Below are 13,998 nucleotides of genomic sequence, written 5' to 3' on the forward strand. Positions count from 1 at the left end.
CTGGCTGGCATATATCATTACATACAGAAGGTTGTCTTATCTTTCTTCCTCTCTGATAGGACGACCCACATAATATAGTGTAAAACTAGTTAAACCAGGCCTGCAGTACTCATAAGTACGGGAAATATGACGTCAGCCTCACTCCACTTCTATTGGGGATGATCGACTTCTGCATAGAGTTCTCTCGTCGTCAAAGGTCCATCAGTGGCAGCATGTAATTATCAAAAAAGGATTGTAATAAATTCAATGTTTTTATAATGCATTATCTCGTTTCAAGATTACAATTATGCTAGATTTCCTGTCAGTAGTTTCTTTGCACTTAACCTGCTTTAGATTTTCGAAAACTTTCCTCCTATCATCACCTACGGAAACATAAATTTATAGCATATAAATAATGAACCTTGGAAGTCACTATTAATTTCAATTCAAAATGAGCACGAATGACGTCCTTAACAGTATATAAATAAATAATAATTATACAGTTCGTAATAATGAATTTACCCGGAAGTTTGTGCATTCCATAATTCTTAATATGGGCTTTGTTGAAATGTGGTTCAATATTGAAATGACGAGTAGAAATAAATTGGATGGGACACAGTAAACAAGCAATTCTTTCGTCTTCAACAACAAACTAATCATATTCCCATTTCCTTTGGAAGTAGTATTTCTTCACAGGTTTAGATTTTGCCATGTTCCAGTTCTCTGGCTACGGACTGGAAGGTCCGGGGTTCAATCCCAGGTGGTGACAGGATTTTTTCTCGTTGCCAAACTTTCAAAACAGCCCCGAGGTTCACTCAGCCTCCTATAAAATTGAGTACCGGGTCTTCCCCGGGGGTGAAAGGCGGTCAGAGCGTGGTGCCGACCACACCATCTCATTCTAGTGCCGAGGTCATGGAAAGCATGGGGCTCTACCTCCATGCCCCCCCAAGTGCCTTCATGGCATGTTACGGGGATACCTTTACCTTTTTACCAGTTCTCTTTAAACTGCAGTACTCTTATCTATTTATCTATCTATCTGTCTGTCTGTCTGTCTGTCCATCTATCCATCCATCCATCCATCTATTTATTTTATTTATTTGGCTGGAGTGCGTTACAATGTTGAATGACAGCATTGACATCCGATCATATAGCTATCACTCACTTATCAACAAACAATTTATTTATCGTTCTATTACTAGTAAAACCAGTTAATACCAGTAATACAAGTTTTATAAGAACAGGAATTAAAACTTTATTAATGCACGAAAAATCATAATAAATTCTTCAAATAAAGTAGTTGGTTTGTTGCCTGCAAGCAACATTTCGGACATTTCATTTTAGTGGAATACAGAGCACAGAAAGACAAGTCAGGGACTGTACTTAACTTATTTTACACAAAAAGTGGATTTAATTGGCTTTACTAGCAATAGGACGATATATACATAGGTATACTTTCTTACATTATATGCACACATACATTGTAAAATTTATTTTACATGTCTTTTAATTTATTTATTTCCCTCATTCATTTTTCTCTTACTTTCTAAAGGTATGTTATTAAGGATTTTATTATCTGTTCATTTGTAATTCTTGATAGCGTATTGTATACCTGCTGCCGCATTGATGCAGCCGACTGTAACTAGAACGTCATGACCGCGCTGGTAGAAAAGGTGGGTGGGGTAAGAAAGGGGAGTAAAGCAGTCGCTCTAGGGAGCTACAGTTCTGCAGGTCTGAGTTAAACCTATGTACATTATACAAGCAGTCTAGAGAAAAGTACAAGTTGCATAGTTTCTTCTTTATCTGCTCCTCTGATACCTTTCAGTGTGGAGGATACTCGATCTCCACCTGCTCCTATCTGCAGTTAAAATGACTGCCTCTCTCACAGACAGTCCCCTCTTCTGTAGCGTCTAATTCCATCTTCCCAGGTATTCCTGGAGTTTTCACTCCTTCAACCCTAACCTCCTTTATTAACTCTATCATTATCAAGAAATTTTTGTGACGTGGGTTACCAAGGGTGAGCAAAAATTATCCACCAAATTAAATTAAAATATATTATTCTAGTGTAATAAAAATTGAAGACATTATTACAAAAACAACCCTTGTCAAAATAGCTATTTTTTCAGGAGAACAATAAAAATAAATAGAACAACACATGTCAGCTGTTTCCGTGCAACTGGTGTTTATCCTTCTGGCTATTGCGCCTGGCAAGTGTCATTTTTGGAGTCTATAAACATTTGAAATAGTAGCAAATGTGTCCTTAACTCAATTTCATTAAAAATGACTAGGGCTGTTTTTGTAATAATGTCTTCAATTGTATTATGCACATGTTGCATCCTTCACCTGACATAATTAGGAACATTAAATCCAGACGTTTGAGGTGGGCAGGGCATGTAGCATGTAGCACGTATGGGCGAATCCAGAAATGCATATAGTGTGTTAGTTGGGAGGCCAAAGGGGAAAAGACCTTTGGGGAGGCCGAGACGTAGATGGGAGGATAATATTAAAATGGATTTGAGAGAGGTGGGGTATGATGATAGAGAATGGATTAATCTTGCTCAGGATAGGGACCAATGGCGGGCTTATGTGAGGGCGGCAATGAACCTCCAGGTTCCTTAAAAGCCAGTAAGTAAGTATTATGCACATGAGTTTTTCATCCCCATGATTCTACATAATTTTTTGAAAATGCTTCATCACACACAACTTTATTATCTTAATGTTTTTTTACATAAATTAAGCCCACAATTTCCACATATGACATTGCTTTTGATGGCTTTGTGAATAGATTTCTTGTTGACAGCTAGAACTTGAACTAGAATTTGATTCACCTTCACCAACAACTTCTGTATTATCTTTCTCACTGCTACTTTTATAACTATAAAAAAAAGTGTATGTGATGGAGGGGGGAAAAGAACTGGTCACCTTACCCCATTATCTCCTGGCCTAGTTGCCTCATAAGTGATGCCTTTTTGGTATCATTTGTGAGGTTCAGAACTGTCTTCAGACCACCTATGCCACTTGAATACAGAGTGGTTTGTTTTTTCTTGCAAAACAAATCGGTGCCTGAAAAAAGTGTAGATGATACTCGTGTCAACTCTGGAGGACATATTTTGAGGTGTGACCATAGCTGCAGACATCTGATGGATATGAGGGAAACCATAACAGAAGATAATTCCTACCCATTCCATGAGTGCAAGATGGAGAAACGAATACGAGAATTTTCAGTGTGGAGGTGACAGTGGCGGTTCCTCGGGGAGGGAAGGGAGGAACGTCCTCCTCACATTTTTCTTCTTTGAAAGTAAATACCAAATGAAATATGTGCCTTGAAATTCAAGGAAGATTCGATAATATTTAAGTTCACAGCTATAAGAAAACCTCAGTTGATCGAGTTTTAAACGATGCGCGCTCATGTGCTGCTAGAAAAAAGCGAGAAAGATGCGAGATTGTTTGTGTGGAGGAAAGTCAATCCATTCCTCCTTTACTGCAGTTAACACACATAGACAACAGCGCACTAGCGGCCAGAGAAAGAAGCAGAGTTTTAAAGCGAGTAAATGAACGGAGAGGGAGGAGATCCTCCTCTGAATCAGCACATGGGCGGGAAATAGAAACCGACTGGTCGTGCAGCAAGCTCGCTACCGCTGCCATCTAACGATCTTGCATTCAACCGGACTATAACACATCTAGAAGGAGACACAACAAAAACAGTTTTAACGCAATGCTATGAAAGACACCATATAAACTTTTTTTTAAATTATGAATCAAAAATATTATTCATTGCATTATATGTAGGCTACTATTCATGGTTTGAAACTTTCAAGGATATTTTAAAGTTAAAGTCAGGTTTATATAAAACAAAGAGGGAGTAGTTCTACTTTAGTATCGCAGATCTTTTTGGCTCTGAAATTCACTTCCATTCATTGTGTACTAGACAGGGCAACAGCCCAGTTGCCAGTTTTGTACAAATGTATTTGAAATTGAAAGTAGGTACCCCCAACTACATTATTTCTAACATAAAAAATTGGTCACCGGCAACTTTGAACAATAATGGTAGTATGACTTTACAAGAACTGATATTCTTCAAAAGCATGTGATACTGAACTTGTAAAATGTACATGTGGCAACACGTGGGTGGGTGCGGTGTTCTCGCTTTCCTCAGATTATTTCCCATTTCCATTTCCGCGGTTCCGATTACGTGTCAGTAGCTAGTCTCTTCCAACACGTGTGATGCTGTAGTGTGCTCGAAAAATGCTGCGAGGTGAATTTCCTTGTAATTGTTAATTTGTGAAATTATTCAACAATGAATGGAAATGAAAACATTTTGGAAAATTTAGGAACTCAGTTTACAAGAACAGATTATTGCTATACAGAAGGGAAGGCCAACCCCAACACTACCTAGTCTTACATGTATGCATGTTGGCTAATTTGTAGCATGTTTCATTCAAGAAGGTGTCATTTCGTCCTGTTACCTTCTTTCCTCCTCTTAAGAAATACGCAGGAGCCACCACTGGGAGGTGATACTTGTGGCTGTAAGAGGTAACCCTGCTTTATGTTTAGGAGCCATGTTTTGTACCCAAAACTGCTAAGTCAGGAACTACTGGTGACTATGCCTACTGAAATACTTTATCATGCTCTTATTGTAGTCCACATTTTCCTCAGAGCAACGAAAGTGAAGTAGAAATTGGTATTTGAGAATGTCCATAACTAAACGAAGTTACCACATTTTATCACTGATCTCTGTATTGCCACATGAACAAATGAGCCTTACTGATTTAGCGTGAGAAATTGAATCATTTCATCAAATCAATATACAGTAAAACTCTGTTATAACGACATCCAAGGGACCTTAAAAATTATGTTGCTATAAACGTGTGTCGTAGTAACCGAGTTTCATATTATCAGTCTAGTGAGATGGAAAATGAAAAATAACAAACTTAATTAGGCTTATTTTAGATTTATGTACGGTATTCACTTTTAAGCCTGCCATGAACGTAATAAAATACACATACAATTATAAATGCAATATTCTGTTTTAAAACAGTTTGTTCAATACTCACCAAACTTATTTATTTAGCAGTCAAGTAATCAGTCATTTTACTCTATTGTCTCCTGTTTTCCCAATACACACTTTCTAAATTACGTTCTATATTCATTATTTCAGTTACAATTTCACTGCTCCTTCCCCCAAGCTTCGATCCATTCTGTTCAAATGCAACAACAATTTTATCCTTGCTCTTCCAAATCATTTGTACTGTGCAATTAACTAGGCCAAACTCACGACACACGTCAGTTTTTTTAATTCCATTCTCAATTTGATGAATCAATAACTTTTCTTTTAATGGCCATACTGCGCTAAAATGCGTGCACTTAGTGAAAACTACCTGGCCGAAACTGATCGTACGCAAGTGCCGTTAATACGACATGAATTCGGGCGGGTTAAAGGAAATCTGCCTCCATTTCAGAAGTCTATGATAGAAAGGGACAATAAATAATTCGCCAGATTTCAACAAAATATTTCTTAAAATACTTCGGTTCTTAGACAATCTTATTCCAAACTGAGGTTGAAAATGACGTTATATGCGAGGTAAACGCATATACATTTGTCGTATTAAGCAAGGTAGAAAAGCATATGTCTTACGGGGAATTAGTTGGGACCACAGAATATTTGACGTTATAGGCGAGGTGTCACATAAAACGAGGTCGCTATAACTAAGTTCTACTGTAACTTCAAGAACTACAGTGGCTGATAGCTTTTGTAATCATTCTCAGGAAATATAGGGTTTATCATACCTGCCCATATCTCCCACGGCACGTCTACTGCATATGCCTGGCACAGTTGCTGCATCACAGCCCAACTTGTCCCCGCTGAGCTGTGCGTAAACTAAGAAGTAATGTGACTAGATTAAGCTTACCTTTAGTGATTATAGAAGGTGCTCAAAATGACGTCCCTCTGCTGCTAGAGAAGCCTGGCACCTTTTGAACAAGTTATTAACTCTTGACGAATTTTGGCTGATGAAATTGTTGAAATCACAATCACTGAAATGTTACATGAGGCAACGATTTTCTCGAACCTCTTTCTAAGGCCACTCCTATCTCGTCTAATTTTTCCTTCAGCTAGAATGCTTGATTTCTAGTTTTCTTTAGGTTTAACACGGATCCAGGCACTTTAAATTTTTCTAGTAATCTGCAGATCGTCGATTTATTGGGAATATGTATGCCGGAAAATTTAAGTATAAAAGCAAGCTGACATTCCACGTAAGACTCTGTTCTTGCATAGTTTAACACAATGAACACTCGTTGCTCTTTAGTGTATAACACAGTGAACGAAACTGCACACAATAAGAATGAACAAACGTGCACTCAATCACACAGACAATCAAACTGAACAAGGCTGAGTAATAAGCACTTACAGTTAAGGCGCCTGCAAGACTAATCTTGTTACGAGAAACGGAAGAGGCCACCAGTTGTGCAATTAGTGAGTGCTGCCTTCCTGCCAAGCTAATGCTTTCCAAGCAATGCTGGAGACCTCAAGTTGCATTGTACATGAGAAACCGTTATTATATTTGTATCTTGCAACTCCTTGTTTCTATAGTCTTTGATTATAGGTTTTACAATTGTTTGTAATCAATACTAACTACGGATTTTAAAATTAACAATAAAATCTTAAACACTACTGTTCGCAGATGATCAGACAATTTTTAGCGGTTCTGAAAATGATTTACAATTAGCAGTTTACAAATTAAATGAAATAGCAAAGAAATTCAATATGACAATCTCTGAAAGCAAATAGAAAGTAATGGCATTCAACGGAAAAGATCATATGAGATGTAAAATCAGCATTAATGACAGCATAATAGAACAGGTGAACAATTTTAATTATTTGGGATGCAACGTATCATACTGCCAGAAAGAAGATATTAATATTACATTAAATAAATTCTACAGAATGTGCAGCACTATAAAAAGAACACTGGAAAATAAAACACTACAGAGTACACAATTAAAATTTTATAAAGTGATGGCGGTACCTACCTTAACATATGCAAGTGAGAACTGGACTCTTAATCGTGCAGACAGGAGAAAAATAGGAACTGCAGAAATGAAGTTCTTGCGTTCAATAGCAGGTGTGACAATATTAGACAGGAAACGAAATGAAGATATTAGAAAAGACTTAAATATTTTTAATTTAACAAATAGAATCGAAAGCATGAGAAATGGCTGGTATGAGCACGTTCGAAGAATGCCTACAGACAGAATTCCCCAACAGTTACTACAATACAAACCAAGAGGACGTAGAAGTGTTGGACGCCCAATCACTAGATGGGAGGACTCATTAAATTTTGCTTGATGTGAAAACAGATCAAAAGGCCTAATTTTATGATGAAGAAGAAGAAGAAGAAGACAATTGTTTGTGCCCTCACACTTTCTGGTTCTTCTATAGAGCAATCATCTTCAGGTTCATTGTCTATTCTATCACTGTTCATCGAAACTGCTTTTGCTCCTATATAATAATAATAATAATAATAATAATAATAATAATAATAATAATAATAATAATAATAATAATCCGTTGTGCTACAGCCCGTGAAGGGCCTAGACCGACCAGCCGGCTGCTGGCCTCACGCCCACATGCCGAAGAAGAGGTGCACGATCATACAACCAGAATGGAAGTATCGTGTGGTTAGCACGATGATCCCCCAGCCGTTATAGCTGGTATTTGCAACTGGATTTCGCTACCTATCGTAGCTCCGCAAGTGCATCACGATGCTGGGTGGGCACCGGTCCCATACACTGGCCTAAATTTTATGAGAAAATTTCTTCCCCCATGAGGACTCGAACCAGCGCGCATTCCGTAACGCGAGTCCCAGGCGGGATGCCTTAGACCGTGACGCGGGATGCTTTTGCTCCTGCTTGAAGCTCTATAGATGTGACATTGTCTAACGTTCCACCTGCATCTTCTTCACCAAAGTCTTCATTTGACGACTCCACACTTACTTCAGGATGTTCGATAAATATTTTTGTGATGTGTACGATACTTCTTTCTTCTCAATAGGATACACGATTTCGTGCACAGACAATCCTCTAAAAAAAAGAAAGAAATGTTATATCAACAGTTCTGCCTTAACATACATGTATCATGCAAATCAAATTGGACTTGCGTAAAACAATTACTAGTTTCATTTTATGATTATTCTATATGATAAATCACAAGATATTTAACAATATATCTAAATAAATAGTTGTCAAAAAATAATTTATTGTAGAAGAAATAGCTACTTACTTGGTATTGTGAAACATAATGTGCCACAAAAACACATTCACTAATTCAAGTAGTTGCCTTCAGCCTGTGTTAGTTTACAAATGAAAGAAAACCAATGAGTTAATTTTAAATGCGCTCATTGTTGTCAAGGAAGAAAAGTGGGGAAGTGCATTTTGTTATATACTGGTATATATTACACTAGGCAGAAATGGGACATTTTATTGACTAATCCTGAGATAATTCCTCAAGGACCACATAAATATGCTGTTGCAATGTTCAGGTTGATAATAGGTCATGATTATTTGGCAAAATACCTACACAGGATAGGAATTTCCCATACATCCACCTGTGTACTGTGTGATGCAAGTGAAGAAATGGACTTGAAATGCATTAAAACATGCACACCAATGCTGCAAGATGACATCGTACAAAAACACTGGAGAGCAAGACAGCAAATGTTTTCATTGTCAAATACCTAGTCTAGGGTTCCCATTGTATTTTATTTGAAAACCAGGTCATTTGAAAAATACCTCACTAAAAACATGGAACGTAAAAAAAAAAAAAAAAAAATAGACACAAAAAAAGGAAAAAATTTCAACATTATGAGCTAATTAAAGTTTAATTATTAAATTAGTACACTAAATTAATAAACTAAAGTATCTACTACTGAACTACTTGTATTTTATTTTCATTATAGCATAGTAATTTTTAGCACCTTTTTTCACATACACAAATGTACGTTCTGGTGAAGTAGCTGCACAGACATTTTTTCCTGCTGAAGTAGATTCACAGTGAATATTATATTTACACGAACTGTGATTTGTTCATTACATTGAAAAATTCAACTCACATTAACTAAAATTGATTTTTACATACTACATAACAGATACTAGAACATATTGATCGAGACACTAACATCGCCATATCGATATTTGTACAAAGAATCGATAATACAGCGATGCTCAGAGATAATCGTGACCGAACACTGTAGCCTGTGTCTAGTATTTGGTAGGATACTCACAAGTACTGTCTTCCTCCGACGAGTTTAGTGCTGGGACCTGAGGTATTCTTGCCATCGGTGCGGGGGGGTTGCAGGTAGATTCTTTTGTTGCTACAGCCAAGCCGAGCCGAGTGGAGTGGGAAGTATTAATCGTCCAAAAATATGCAGCCTTTAGTTTGTAGTAGTGTGTGAATATTTCATATACATATTGTTTACCTAAGCCTATATAGTTTTGTTATTAATATATTAACTATATTGTTGCAATTTTTGCCCAAACATCTCCCTGATGTTAGCTATGTTAATATTATATGAATTACTCATATCAAATATTTCACCGTTACAAGTCATTTTTAAGGAAACATGCTGTGGAAAAGTTTTTGGTTTTATTATATTGGAATTTTAGAATATGTGTGATTGGTATCGTGAAAAACAGATTCCTATAATGTCTTGCAAAAATCATTTGTTGGTGATATCTTACAATACAAATCAAATAGTTTTACTTCTCAAGTGAGTTCAGCAGTAAATTGATTACTTTACAAATTTAATTCAATTCTACTAATCACTAAATTGTATAGTATAATCTTCTTTTCATTTAAATTATTGTAGTTGTATTATGATTTTTCTTTTTATTTATTTTATTCTATTTGCATTTCTGGTGGTGTGATGGCCTTAACTTCACCGGAATAAATAATAAATAAATAAATAATGAATGAATAAATAAATAAATAAATAAAATTTTCTACAATACTTTCCTTCTCTGAACACGTAAGTACGAATGGTTGTATATCTATCTTGCCAAAAATATGCTAGAAAACTAATGGGCATACTGCTCTCATAAATTGGGCGAATGTTTTCAGTATGATTGTACTTCCTTCCAGACTGCCACTGCCGCTGTCACTGTTCCCTCCCACTCCAGTACCGCGTTAGACTAGTTGGAACCGCATTCCTCTCAGCACTAAACTCCTCAGAGGATGACAATAAAGCCCTTTTTTGAGATCGAGAAAAAACGGAAAATTTTCCCATCCCGAAAAATGTTTTTGGGACAGTGAGATTTTTTTTATAAAAAAAAATGGGACAAATGGGATCCCTAGCCTAGTCATCTGACCAGCAGCAACAAAAAAAATCATACTAATTCAGGTTTGGGATGTATGAAGGAAACTGTATGAATGTGATTGAATGTTTTCACTAGTGAGCATTGAAAATCTTATATTATTTATTTCTGTTCTCCAGTTTGATTGAAGTTCCAACTTACTGACAAAACATAGGTTACAGCATTTTAAGAATCGAAATTAATGTAAAACTAGAAGCTGTATTTAACACTTGTGCTTACATTCTTTATTGACATGTTATTTTACAATGAATCTTATTACTTTTGCCATCTGTGCTACACACACATGAAAATATTCCAATTTATTTTTATAAAATATAATATTATAAATCATTCACAGTTATATGTATATACTATCAAATGTATGATTTCCTTCAAGAAAGATTTACTCCTCCATTTTTCTGTACAGGAATTAAACAACTCCAACTGACAGCAATCTAAACTGTGCATAAAAACTCCACTCAAGCTCATCTGGAAACCAAACTGAACTATTCACGTACATTCAGAGCGCCAATCCAAGCATTTAACTCTTCAGTTACAATAATGTTCCAAAAGCATGAACACAACTGAAGAGGCAGCCTAAGTCTAGTCTAAGAATTTAGGCAAACAAGATACATGATACCAATCTGATTCATAGTTGGAGAATTAGACAAAAGATGATAAATATGGAATATACTGTTCTGACAGTGAAAATGGAATGAAATGAAACTATTATTTAATGATCAGCCTAATGAAAGTTAATGTAGTACAAAATAGAAGTCAGCACGCTAAATAAAATAAAATGGACTGTACTAAATATGAAACACAAAAATGGCATAAGGTGAAGTTCTGGCGAGCTTACTACAGAAATGGAAGAGGTTCACATGGATTCTGTTAACTTCTTTGGCCGAAAACTGAATAAACCATTTCTAATGGTTTCTCAATCTTACTGATGATATGCGTAACAATGTTTCCAGAATCTGTGATCAGACAATAACTCATTCCCTTGATTAAAATGCAGTTAGATCATCTTCATGTGTAGCTGATGGCCAGTCACCTTCCAACGTCAAGTATCATATTAGACAGAATAATATTCTCATTCTGTTGTTTTTGCTATATGCTCTACTAGACTATCTCGTATTTTTCAGTGAAGAAGACAGTGTCCACTGAGTATCTCACTGGTGAATCATCATCAACCATTAGCACTTCGGTCACCTGTACAACATAAAAGCACAAATATTACTTCCAAGTTGTCTATAGAGCAAGTAAATACATGAAAATTCATATTCTAAATTACGAAGAAGTGGGAAGCAAAAATATTTACATTTTAAGCAATGTCGAATCTAAATCAACTGAAAAATGTTTCATATTTCATAATATTTCGACAAAGCCTTCATATTTTAAGAAAATTTTCGCATTTGTTTCAGATTTTTACATTTTCAAATATTTAGTAAATACTGATAGTTTACAAATATTTTCATTTCACTGTAACACAATATCATGAAGGATGGTTGGAGCGGTGAAAAATTCTCTCTGTCACTGGGATCCAAACCCGGGTTTTCAGCTCTACATGTTGACGCTTTATCCATTAAACCACACCGGATTCCAGTTCTGATGCTGGATTGAATCCCTCTCAGTTTCCCTTTTGTGGCCAACCCCCATGCACTGTGTCACAGATGTGTGACAATGACACTATGTCCAACACACTATGTGCAGAGGTTCACTCATTACAAGTGATTAAGTGGCCAGGATCCGACGGAATGAGTGCCACAGAATGCAGAATTGCCGCACAGAAATATCATAATAATATGTAACAAAATAATTTCTAGGGTTGTATTTATCAATGGTATATTTGCATACTTATGTTGGCGACATCATTTTGGTTGGCCCAACGATCTATTTCTCTGTTGTGTATGTGTATATTCATTATAAAGCTAGCTGTGTGGCGTTTGTATTGTATACATGGCCAGTTGAACAGATCTGCACCCAGAAGGTAGCCTTGCCTAGGCTAGTCACTCAGCGACTGGAAATCAGGTGATATGTTCCTGTATCTCGATTTAGTTTGGCTCTATAGAGTATAATGATTAGCGGAAGATTTACTTGTGTTAGATCAGTTTAAATTGTCCAAGAGTCTAAATTATACCAAGCTTGTTTCACTTCATTCTTTGTTTCAGCATCCATTTGATACAGTGAAGTTAAATTGGGTCGATCAGATTGAGTTCATTGCAGGTCTTCGCTTCCCTCAATGTCATCCGATTTACTATTAGGTTTCATTATGTGTACTGAACTTACGTTAATTCTGTTTCATTTACTAGCAGATTCGATCATATGTTATTTGTACTATCATAATAGAGTGAAACTGATTAAGCATTACTGTGATATTCCCCAGAATCTAATGCATCAGTTCTTGTTATGGAATCAATATTTCTTCTCTCAATTAATATTACTCAATAAAAGAATTGTATTCCAATGGATACCATCCCATTGTGGAATCCTGGGAAACGAGAATGCGGATGCACTAGCAAAGAAGGGCAGCAATGCTACTTACAGACCTTTTACTAAATCTACGTATTACTCTGTGAAAAGATTTATTAAATCCACGTACTTAGACTTCAACAAACAAAATTTGGTAACACAATCACAAGGGAAAAAATGGAACTCTCTGCATCATAATCCACAGTTAATTCCCGATTTACCACGAAAATAGTCTGTAGCTGCATTTAGATTGGCAACAGGCCATGATTGTTTGGCCAAACACCTGCATAGAATTGGAATATATCAGTCCCCTAACTGCCCATTGTGCAACTCAAACCAAGAAATGGATTCGGAACACCTCAAAATCTGTGCTTCAGTGGCCGACCATGATAATGTCTTTGAAAAATATTGGAGTGCAAGAGGTCAAATGACTTTATTGTCAAACGCCTGGCATTAAAAAACAACAACAACATATTTCTTCTTGTTAATAAACTTTATCTTAGAGAAACCTGACTCTCTTTTATCGGGCCTCTTGGGAGGGGGGGGGGTTATTCCAGCAGCTTCTATATTCCATCTGATCCCTTTCAATAATCCTTTTGACATTTATTTTAAGGTCGTGTGTAACGGTTTGGGGAGGGGGGGGGGGGGAGAGGAACTGACAAAGGGTACCCGGTACATGCCCATTTTACAGTTGGTTTTTGAGTTGTTCATGTGCTTACATTACATGCTATCATAGTGTTGGGAATAATAAAATAATTTTTATAATCGAATAACTATTCGATTGTAGAATTAAGTCTTTTGAATGTATGAATGAATTGTTCAATAAATGCAATATGATGTGTAGCTCTGGCTCAGATGGCACTTAGTAATGAAGGCATTAAGGATGATTTAGCCTATATCTAAGCTTATTTCGAGACAACACCAAAGATGACTGAGAAGTTGGAAGTCAACAATTTGATCCTTATGTCAGAAATTCAGAAGGCGGAAGATTTGAGGACCCAGGACACAAAAGCAGAATTATGTCAGAAAAATTTGAGTCTGTGCTGGACACAAAATAGGTCATACAGAGTACTGAGTGAAGAGAATTAAATTCTTGAATGTAGGACAAACATTATTCCAATTTTGGTCCCTCTAATCTCTTTTAGGACCAGTGCTTTTCTTCTGCAGAAGAAGGTGGCGGAACTCTGTGTAGAATATATTAGA

General features: G+C 36.4%; 1 protein-coding gene across 1 annotated transcript in view; it reads right to left on the bottom strand.

Moving 5' to 3' along the window:
- Positions 1-10,422: 10,422 nt before the first annotated feature.
- The window catches only part of deltaCOP (coatomer subunit delta), a 28,216-nt gene continuing 24,640 nt past the window's right edge, over positions 10,423-13,998 (bottom strand). Inside the window, exon 11 of the mRNA XM_069822345.1 lies at positions 10,423-11,535. Coding sequence (XP_069678446.1) covers positions 11,446-11,535 — 90 coding nt within the window. The 3' untranslated portion in view covers positions 10,423-11,445. The remainder of the gene's footprint in view (positions 11,536-13,998) is intronic.

This window comes from Periplaneta americana, chromosome 3 (assembly GCF_040183065.1).
Source record: "Periplaneta americana isolate PAMFEO1 chromosome 3, P.americana_PAMFEO1_priV1, whole genome shotgun sequence".
NCBI lineage: Eukaryota > Metazoa > Arthropoda > Insecta > Blattodea > Blattidae > Periplaneta > Periplaneta americana.